At 34.3% G+C, this 11034-nt stretch overlaps 1 protein-coding gene across 1 annotated transcript in view; it reads right to left on the bottom strand.

Moving 5' to 3' along the window:
• Window positions 1-11034, bottom strand: part of Serinc1 (serine incorporator 1) — a 21518-nt gene that overhangs the window by 5935 nt on the left and 4549 nt on the right. Inside the window, exons 2-6 of the mRNA XM_013035111.1 lie at window positions 5362-5523; window positions 2810-2979; window positions 1548-1627; window positions 1157-1325; window positions 524-617 (exon numbers count right to left, since the gene is read on the bottom strand). Coding sequence (XP_012890565.1) covers window positions 524-617; window positions 1157-1325; window positions 1548-1627; window positions 2810-2979; window positions 5362-5523 — 675 coding nt within the window. The remainder of the gene's footprint in view (window positions 1-523; window positions 618-1156; window positions 1326-1547; window positions 1628-2809; window positions 2980-5361; window positions 5524-11034) is intronic.

Genomic DNA, 11034 nt, shown 5'->3' with positions numbered 1-11034 from the left:
GCCCAGGCCCAGAGTTCAGGCCCCACGACTGACAAAAAAACGACAAAAAAAACCCCAAACAAGTGAAGAGGTATGGTAGAGTTATAGCACTGACTTGATTGAAATACACTGTATATAAATGTTATGTCAAAATGAAACTTCCCATTGTATAAGGTATACTCATAAAAAACTTGGTAAAGAAAAAAGATAAAAACCCCCTATTACATTGTAAACAAGGGCATTAAGAAACAGAACTATTATCATTGTTAATGTTGAACCCATAAAAGGAAATTTTTCCTCACCAACTAAAATCTCAGCCTCTATATTAGCTAGGATTATAGGCATTAGACACAAGTCAGGAAGCAACATTCTTTTTAACTACTCTTTTTAACTACCCCCAGTTGTTGGGTATGTTTCTAGTTTGTCAAAGATCTTAAAAATGCTAAGTTGCTAATACAATATGATATGAAGTCACTCATAAACTTAAAACTGAAAACCTCTTCATAGGCAGTTACAGTATCTAAATCTTGTAACCTTAAGTTACTTGGGAGGCAAAGATGGGGAACTGGGTCTCCAAGCCATCTGGGGATAAAAATTCACAAGACTGCACCTCAACTAATGGCTGGGATGGTGCATACCTGTTATCCCAGTTACAGGTGGAACACAATGGGTGAACATTATAGATTTTTTTTTTTTTTGGTCGGTCGTGGGACTTGAACTCTGAGCCTTGAGGGCTGTCCCTCAGCTCTTCGGCTCAAGGCTAGTGCTGTGCCGCTTGAGCTACAGCACCACTTCCGGTTTTCTGATGGTTTATTGGAGATAAGAGTTTCACAGTTTCCTGCGGGCTGGCTTTGAACCATGATCCTCAGATCTTAGCCTCCTAAGTAGCTAGGATTACAGCTATGAGCCACTGGCGCCTGGCAGCTTGAACTTTGTAGTTCTCATCCATCATCACAAGTAGAAAGATCACAGCCTAGATCACCCTATGCATAAAGCTTTGAAAATGAACAATAAAAAAGGGGTCTGGAAGCATGGTTTAAGTGGTAGAGCTCCTGATTAGCAAGCATGACGCTCTAAATTCACTCTCCAGAACAAAAACCTCTTTAAATGATATTATATAATAAAAATTTAAAGTGACTGCCTTATTCTCTATATATGGTTTCACAAAAGTTCAAACATATTGAAGATATTCTGAGATGTAGGCTTACCTGCATACCAACATCTTGAGTTCCCTTCTTCCATTTTTTCCACCCATGATTCATTCCATGAATGGGCAAAATCAATAAGTAGGACTAGCTGAATGAGGATGAAACAAAAGGCACCTGCCATGCCTACATAAAACCACACTGAAAGAAAAAATTAGCACACATGCAAGTGAGTGGCTAGTTTCATTTCTATTATTATCTTTTCATAATGGGAGGACAAAAAAGAAAAATAAGCTTTTATATAGATGCCCTGAGTTTGCAACTGGACCAAAAAAACTCAGATACAGGTCTAGGTAACAATGATGATAGCTTCCTTTATAGCACATCAATGTGACACATTTAAAAAACAACAACAAAACTTACCAGTTGTAAAAGTTCCTTCTGGAATGAAGAATGCTCCAATGATAATTGCAACAGCCACAGCAAATTTAAAAAACCAGAATCTAAAACATACACAATTTTTATTTATATTTCATCTAGCAAATAGTTTTGTATATAAAATCTTTTAAGAAATCTTTAAGAAACTCTTCTGAAGATATCTGGAATACAAAAAATCTATTACAAAAACTGCTTTGCAGATAGTTTTAAGAAAAATATATTTGTCACTAATTCATATGAAAATATGGGTTCTATTTCATAGGTTTATTTGACATAAGTTGGTTAATGTATAAAAGTGTAAAGCAAAATTTAATTTCACAAATAGCTTTTATAAGACAAATGACTTCAGCCTGAAGTAGTAATTTAAAACAATCACTAATCAAAAGACTGAGTATGTCACAATTTTTCATTACTATTAATATTCCATTTGTTTATCTTGTCTTTAGTATCACATAACAAAACCAACAGCAGATACTATAAAATCAAATTGTGAGGTACATAAAAAATATACAAAAGCAAAATAGTCCCATCAAACATTTACTGATAAAACCAACTCTCTCCCTTCCTTTCTTTATTAGTATTGGGGTTTGAATTCAGAACTTTGCACTCACTTTTGCATCCTCAGCTGATGCTCTACCACTTTAGCACTGCTTTCTGCTAGTTATTTTGGAGATAGAATCTCACAATGTTCTGCCTGAGCTGTCTTTGAATCATGATCTTTCAGATTCCAGGCTCCTGAGTAGCAAGGATTCCAGGTATGAGCTACCAATGCCAGGCTTAAGTTTCTTTCTCAGTTGCACAGTACAATCAATCATTTAGAAAATCAATAACCTGTTCTGGAATAAAGCTTTCCATTCTGGCTGCACTGTAGTCTAGAAAGCTGAGAGTTCTATCTGACAGGACTGGTCCATTAAAAGCTAAAAGTAGGGGAGGAATACCTCTTATTTTAGTATTCAAAAATATAGCTCTTCCTTTTAAGGTGAAACATAGAAGATTATAAATCAATCAATGGTGAATAAATAACAATAGATATTAACAATAACAATAAATAACAATAGATAACAAATATAAAAGATAACAATACCAATAAATGATCCACAGCTATCATTTAACATATAATACCTGATATTCTCTAGTAGAAACATCAGGGTTTTCAGATCTTATTCATGAAGTATATATATTTTGTTTTAAAATTTCTTTAGATAAGTTATCCATACTTCTATACTGAAACTCACACAAAAACTTACCCATTGTGTATTGCAGCTCTAGGATCACTGCTACTCTTCACTTTGATCATTAGCAAAGAGAGGAGAAGATAAAACATAGCCAAGCCAAAGCACAAACGATACACAGCTTTATATCCAACCAGAATACTGCAAGGAACTACACCTTTCTCATTTTCACAAAAGCCAGGAATCTAGGAAACCAAGAAACAATTTTTCATTAAAAATGCAAATTCTATATAATCAGACAGTTTAAAGGTTGGAAAATATAAGTTTGCTTTATACTTTCTGATAATCAAGACACCTAGCACATTTTATCAGATAAATTGAAAAATATAAACTAAACTTCCATGAGAACAAATGATAACCTCCTACCAGTATTCATTTAAATAGATGCTTCTTTTGAGATAGATTTACTGTCTTTTTTTTTTGGTTCAGGGGTTTAGAACTTAGGGCCTCATGCTTGCTTAGGCAAGTACTCTATTATTTCAGCCACCAGCCCTAAATTTTTTAAATTGCATTCTACTGCAAAATACTGAATTGAAATATAAGTGAAAAAAACTGTTAGAGCTTTAAATAAAAACTTAAGGAATTGTAAAGGAAGTCCTCCTAAGAACTAAAAAGAATAGTGCCTTTCAAAACCAATGTTACTTTAAATACATGTTTACTTTTGGACCTTTTATTCTACAAGTGCTATTTGTGATCATGAACAGATTTTTGACCTAACAATATATGAACTGACAGTAGTTTTATATTTTAACTGAAAAATTTGAAAGAGACCAGTGAAGCTGGGTGCTGGTGGCTCATGCCTCTAACCCTAGCTACTCAGGAAGCTGAGATGTGAAAATCCTGGTTCCAAGCCAGCCATAGCAGGAAAGTCCTCCAGACTCTTCTCTCCAATTAATCACAGAAAAAGCTGGAAGTGGCACTGTGGCTCAAGTGGTAGAGTGTTAGTCTTGAGCAAAAAAGCTCAGAGACAGTGCCCAGGCCCTGAGTTCAAGTCCCATGACTGACAAAAAAAAAAAAAATGACCACTTTAGAAAGTCACATTGTTGGGGACTAGGAGCATCACCGGTACAATGATTGCCTAACATGGATGAGACATTGGGTTTGATCCCCAATACCACAAAAGAAAAAAGGAAAAAAACAGTCACATTGTCATCACAATACAAAAAAGAATATTTATTTAAGGTAGTAGCATACTGTTGAGGACTATATATCACCTCTATGTTCAACAATGAATTATATGCCCTCACTTCTAGCTCCAGCACTCCAAAAATATGGTTAGACACAAACTGTATCCTAATGGAGAACTCTAAAAGCAATTTCTTAGTCCTTACATTCATCTCTTTGTTTTTACTCTGACCCTATCTTGTCAACTTAAAATTTTTCCTAATCACTGTCTTGGTTCTCCTTTTCTAAATGTAACTTCAGAGGACTTTCTTTCTCTGCCAGTTCCCTAAAACAAGAACTTTTAACAAAGTTATAACACTACTCTCTCTGAATGGTCCACTTCAGCAAATGTTGCCAAAGGCTTCAACTTTCACCTTTCCCAAGACAAGCTATGAATTCTCCTTGTACTATACACCTATGTTTTCCACTTCCTGCTATATATAGTTATGGACTTCAAGTATGTAATTCATACATGGAAACCTTAACCCCACTTGGGATAGTAAAAGAGACTGAAACTGGTAGAATTAATGGGATTTTTGTTGTTGCTGTTGTTTAAAGAGACAAGAGATGACTTTGCTCCATCTACAAATAAACAACACCCTCAATGTAATTGAACCCCTGGCACTGTGACCTCAGACTTCTAGCCTCTGCAAGTGTGAAATTTCTGTTGATAACTTATCAACAAATTTACCAAATTTCTGTTGAAAATTATATTATTATGATGAATATCTCAAAGACAACATACTAGAAACTAAATTTATGATATTTTCTCTGCCTCCTTCTAAAACCTGACCCATTAAAAATAATTCAAATGAAATAAAAAATCAAGTATCCTTACTTTTCTGTTGGGCTAAAAGCAACAGACTGCTCCCAATCTTCTAGAAACACAACTTGCTTGTCTTGACTTCAGCACTATTTAAAAGCTACCCAGAGTCAGACTCAATTTTATATCCATAAACTTTATTTTAGGTCTCTATATAATCTGATTACATCACTGTAACAGCTTTAACACAGAACTGCTTTATTCCTATTCAGCTTAATCTTCCTAAAGCACATATACACTATGCTCAAAAATCTTTTACAGTCTTATGCTTCCTGAGTTTCATTCTTTGCATATGAAAGCCACATTTATTTTTATAATGTTCCTTTTCAGAGAAAAAACAATAATATCCCATTTCCATTTTCCATAACACTTAGACACTTTCATCTGTTTTAGTTTAGATTTTTCTCTTCATTTGCCAATGCACATTCTCTGTATCATCATCATAGAAATGAATAAGCTATCTCATACTATCTTTGTTTTACCTGAAATATAAGCTACTAAAATTAGGATTACATATTATTTTTACATTATTTTCTCTTTAATAACCAAAAACCAGTTGTAAGACAGAAAATCTACTAACCTTATTCAGTTGTTCTTCCATTCCTGGTATCAACATTACACAGGCCACACACACACCAACAAGCAAGAAAAGTGCATAGATCAATCTAGTCACAGTGGAGTTGTTTCCACTAGGACAGCATCGGCACAGCAAACAGGGGGCACTACCACAGAGACATGGTATCTGGGAAAAAAATTAAGAATCAGTATTAGTTAAAATGATGCCAAGAAATTTTACATTCAACTTTAAAAAAAGAAAAAAAAGATAATTAAGATGAAAACAATAAACTACAAAATGCAGACGAAAGACCTAAAATAGTAAAATACATTGGACTCATGCATGAAGAGATCTGTCAGCTCCTTCCAAACTAATACAATTTCAATCACAATGCCAGTAAAAGTTTTCCATAAGCAAACTAGTGCTTTAAATACTTATACATAAAGGCAAAGAAACTAGAATGGCTGAACGTGTTTTGAAAAATATAAAGTTGAAAAATTTATAATAGATTTTAAGAAGAACTTTACAATGACAGCATGATTACTGAAGACAATGACAGACAAAATGGTAGATACAAATAAAACAGAACTCAAAAAGACTAATAAAACAGAACTAATTTATAAAAATATGGTCAAAGGATTTTTGTACAGATATCAAAGCAAGTCAATATAGAAAGAATAATCATTTTACAAATGTTGCCCAAATATACTAATAGTCTTTTTAACAAATGGTGCCCAAATAGATACCCATATATATGTGTGTGTATATATATATATATATATGTGTGTGTGTGTATATATATATGTATATATATATATATATATGTATATATACATATATATGTTTGTACATATTATATTATTTTTTTGTTTTTGGTCTGTCCCAGAGCCTGAACTCAGGACATTGGTGCTGTCTCTGAATCTCTGTGCTCAAGGCTAGTGTTCTACCTCTAGAGCCACAGCACCACTTTCAGCTTTTCTAAGAGTCTCACTGGGACTTCCCTGCCTTGGTTGGATTCAAACCATGATCCTCAGATCTTAGCCTCCTGAGTAGCTAGGATTATAGGTATGAGCCACTGACATCGGGCCATATCCATATTTTTTAAAGTAAGCCATAAGCAAACCATCTGTGAAAACTAAAGTCTAATAACACAAAGACACTCAACTACCAAAAAATTTTGATAAAAAATGACTACCATTTACACATCATGAAGATACTGATTTAAACAAAGTATTTACAAATTAGGTCATCTAAGAAATTATTTTTATCCAGAATATAAAAGAAACTCTCAAAACTCAGTATAAAAACAAATTTAAAAAAACATACAGGGGCTGGGAAGGTGGCTCAGCGGTAGAGTACTTGCCTTGCATGCATGAGGCCCTGGGTTCAATTCCTCAGCACCACATAAACAAAAAGAAAAAAGCCGGAAGTGGCGCTGGGGCTCAAGTGGTAGAGCGCTACCCTTGAGCTGAAGAGCTGAGGGACACCGCCCAGGCCCAGAGTTCAGGCCCCACAACCGGACCCCCCCCCAAAAAAAAAGCAAAAAAAACCAAACCCATACAAACAGGTATTTCTCATCAAAACTGTATGGATGACAAGTAACCATCTAAAACCTGTTTACTGTAATTATTAGGGATACAGCTTTTATTGCCTGAACATTATAACCAACTACTGACAAAAGCATACACAGCAACAGGAAAGACCTGAAAGAGTAGAAACACTTAGAAAAACTAGAAAGTAGTCTTTCTACACTAGAAGTCTAGAAAAAAAATGATGTCTAAAGAAAAGGTGTAAAAAATGGTGTAGCTATTTTAAAAATTGGTAGTTACTATGTGTCAACAATAAAAATGAAGAGTACTAATACCTGTAACAATAATTACTTGTAAACTGTTCAGTAGAACAGTAGACTCAAAGTTCATATACTATGATTTCTAGAATGACATTTTAGAAAGGTAAATTTTACTCAGAAAACTAAGATATTACACATATGTAAAATAGGCTACAAAAGTACAGAATGTAAGATAATGAAATGGAATAACTACAAAATAAAGGAAAAAATACTGTATTTATACACCCAAACTGTCTCTCAGTTTTTATATTTTCAACTATAAAACCACAGGGAATTCAAAACACACAATCCTTTTCACGTTAATTGGTAATATAAAAAAAAATACTGAGAGCTCTAAGCCAACTTAACTGTAGAGCACAAGTTCCTGTACAGTAAGTTGTTACCAGAATTATGCAGAATTTATGAAAATGTAGAATACTAAATCACAGCCAGCGTTTGCAATGTATTTCTAGGTAATTCTGATGTCCAGTGCCCAAGAAACAAACTTTGAGAATTGACTACATAATGGCTACATGAAAATAATGACACAAAGTGCTTCTGGTTAAAGATGGCACAGTGAATATATGTTCCCTGTAGAAACCAAAGGAAAGGAAAAATAAAGGTATATATTAAAATAATAAAATTTTAAAAAATTGAAAAACTAGAATTGAAAAGTGGAAAGTAGAAAGCAGTTAGTGCCATAACAGAGCAAGAAAACTCAATTCTAAGCCATCAAGAAAGGTAAGAACTAACAAGATATGTTTAGTAGAATTCTCAAATAGATCAAGAATTGGTAGCATCAAGTGCCTTCAAAAATGACAATGAAAGTAAATGTGAATGTAAGATGATTAGTTAAATGTAAAGAACAAAAACAAAGAGCGCTCCACTGGTTGAACACTAAATAAAACTGACAACAGTAGTAACACACTAACAATGTTGTTAACTTCATATATTGAAAGTGAGAACCTTAGCAGAAATGGCTCCCAACTTTCCAGGTAGAAATCTGGAAATTTCCTCTGAATCCAGCAATGGTTTATCAACAACCTTAGATAAATGCCTGCATTCCTTTTCTGCAATGAAAAGCTAACAACTTTTTTTTTTTTTAACCAAAATGCTATATCAGAATATTATAGAATCCACTGAAAACTGAGGAAAATTTTAACATGAATGGAAAGTAATTTTTTGGGAAAAGTTGAAGGAAACAAACTGCAGGTAGATGAAAGCATGAAAAGATCTAGTATTTTTAATGTTTTTATTATACTTACATAGATAACTTAAAAAGACGACTATTTCTGATTCATTTTAGCATTCTAGGATTACTTTCATGAAACAATACTAAGATATTAAAATAGATCAAATGGAAAAGATTCCTACTAATTAAAATTTTCAAGTTTATAAAGTTAACTAAAAGAAAAATCGAAAACAATCAGATTTCTCAGACAACAGTGAAAAAAAGTCAATGAAGAGGAAAGAAACCTAGTGTTTCTGTCCAGAAATCAGTTTCTGTGTAACAGAAATAAAATGGAGAAAATACAAAGGTGAAGGAATAGAACTCAAGAAATTCAATTGGTGGAGATGGGAAAGTGGGAGGTCACAATTATTTTCTAAAACTGACTTCAACATCTTAATAGCCAACACTGAAAGTCAGATGCCAAAGGAGCAATGCTTTCAAATTTCTAAGAAAAAAAGACTTCCAAGTTACAATTCTATGCCCAACTAGTGTATCTGCTATGCTTTTTTCTCAAGGTACACCATACCAAACTATAATTGTAAAACAAGAAGGGGAACAAGCAGTGCAGAAAAAAGTGGTTTCATCTTAAAGATGAGTGTACTCTCAGTCAATTATGAAGTTTATTCAAAGATGAAAATAGTGATGAATGAAGAGACCAAACTCCAAGTTCAAAACTGTTATTAACTGCATGTAATTTATGCACATCCTAGTTTACTTTAAACCATCTCTGTATTATTTATAATACCTAATTCAATGTAAATACCATGCAAATAGTTGTTATACATTTGTTTTAGAGAATGACAAGAAAAATGTCTGCACCTATTCAGCATGGATTCTTTTTTATTCTTTCAAATATTTTCAATTCAGTTTGTTGGCACTGCTTGGTTTCTGTCTACAAAAAAATAAAAATCCATGGTTTGCATGTTATTTTTCTTAACTATTAACAATATTAAATATATTAGGAAAAATGAAAAATGAATGCTACGGTATACCAAGTCTAATCGTTCAATAAGTCAATTCTATTTGCTAACAGCAATGTTGAGATGAGGTTGGTGAAAAGTACCTAAAATAGTCCAGATATATTCTTAAACTTGTACAAAAGAAATTAGATCTGTTGTTAATTGGGTTACCTAATCTAATCCAATTATCTGAATTCTAGTTTTGAGCAATTAAGTAAATTTCCATTTCATCAAAACATTTAAATAAGAACATTAATTTTTATGAATATGGAAGAGATAACGTATTTCACAAAGCAAATTCCCATTCACTACTACAGATATGAGCCTGAAATTGAGTAATTTAGGAATAAAGACACAGAAAAAGGAAAGGGAAAAGATGATTCAGACTGTCATGTAACCTTATTAGATCAACCACAATAAATAACTGCCTTGGCTCCCTAGCTTTTGTATCTGACAGATATCTAATTATTGGAAGGTAAGTGTACCCAGGAATTTATAGTGACTGAATGGCAGTTTTATTGAGAACATTTTTCTGATCAACAAAAATGGCAATAATACTAAAAATATAATTTTCCACGGTGTTCTCTAAAGCTTTTTCTTTCTGACATAACACACACATACAACCTTCGAAACATAAATATATGTAATATGCAAATATTACATTGTCCTTGAGACAAAACAGTTGCTCATCAATCTGATAAAGAATAAAATGGAAAACACATATTCCTCTTTTTGTATCCTTACAATATAGAGACTTGCAGTATGCCCACATGATTCCTGGACAAATCCGGATATATTACAAATTAAACAGGATTATCAAAAAATTAAAGAATCTATGATAATGACATTAACTTTAATACTTTTACTACAATAAATTTGCCTTTTTTTGTATACAAGGGTCAACAGACTCCATGATTCTCACCTTATTAAATACAACATATTGCCATACCTAATTGCAAGAAGGAACAGAAATTCGAGAATGTCCTGGTTGGAATGACAGGCCATATTATATAATTTCAATTTCCTATACTAGTTCCAAGTCACACCCAAACCTTCTTTGCAAGGAAGTGAGGGATGTAAAAGAATCACCATATTGGTTCATGGATACATACTGGAATTATTTCACAAGTGAAACAAGTTGGTGAAGTGGAATTTAGAAATCGCAAATTTAAAAGATTAAAATCCATGTATCTCGTCCCAAATCACAAATGTCGGAATTCACCACACAACCTGTTCCTTTTCTTTTTTTCTTTTTTGGAGAAAGATGTCATCTTAAATGTACCGAGGCAATAATCCCTGCCTGCCCTGGCCCCCGGGTTAGCAAACCTCACCGGCCTGACGAAGACCGTGGCTGGCTCAGTACCTAAGGAAAAAGCAGCATCACCCCCCACCCCCACCCAGACATCAAATTTCGTGGTGCGTGTACGCGCTCCACGCCGGAAGAGCTAGGCCGATCGTCGCCGGTCGGAACCGCTCCTTCCCGGCACGGACCCGATGACGCGGGGAACAGAGCGAATCGGGCCCCGCGGCCCGAGCTACCACGGCTGGTTTCAAAACCGACGCGGACGGCACCAGTACCACGCCAGGTAGACGCTCGGAGCACCAGGCCTGAGCGGCGTGCAGCTCGGTGCGTCCGAACAAAAGAGGCGTCGGGTGACGACAGCGCCGCGGCGGCCTGA

The sequence above is a fragment of the Dipodomys ordii genome, unplaced genomic scaffold (assembly GCF_000151885.1).
Source record: "Dipodomys ordii isolate 6190 unplaced genomic scaffold, Dord_2.0 Scaffold204, whole genome shotgun sequence".
Lineage (NCBI taxonomy): Eukaryota > Metazoa > Chordata > Mammalia > Rodentia > Heteromyidae > Dipodomys > Dipodomys ordii.
This window is presented reverse-complemented; position numbering and strand designations above follow the sequence as displayed.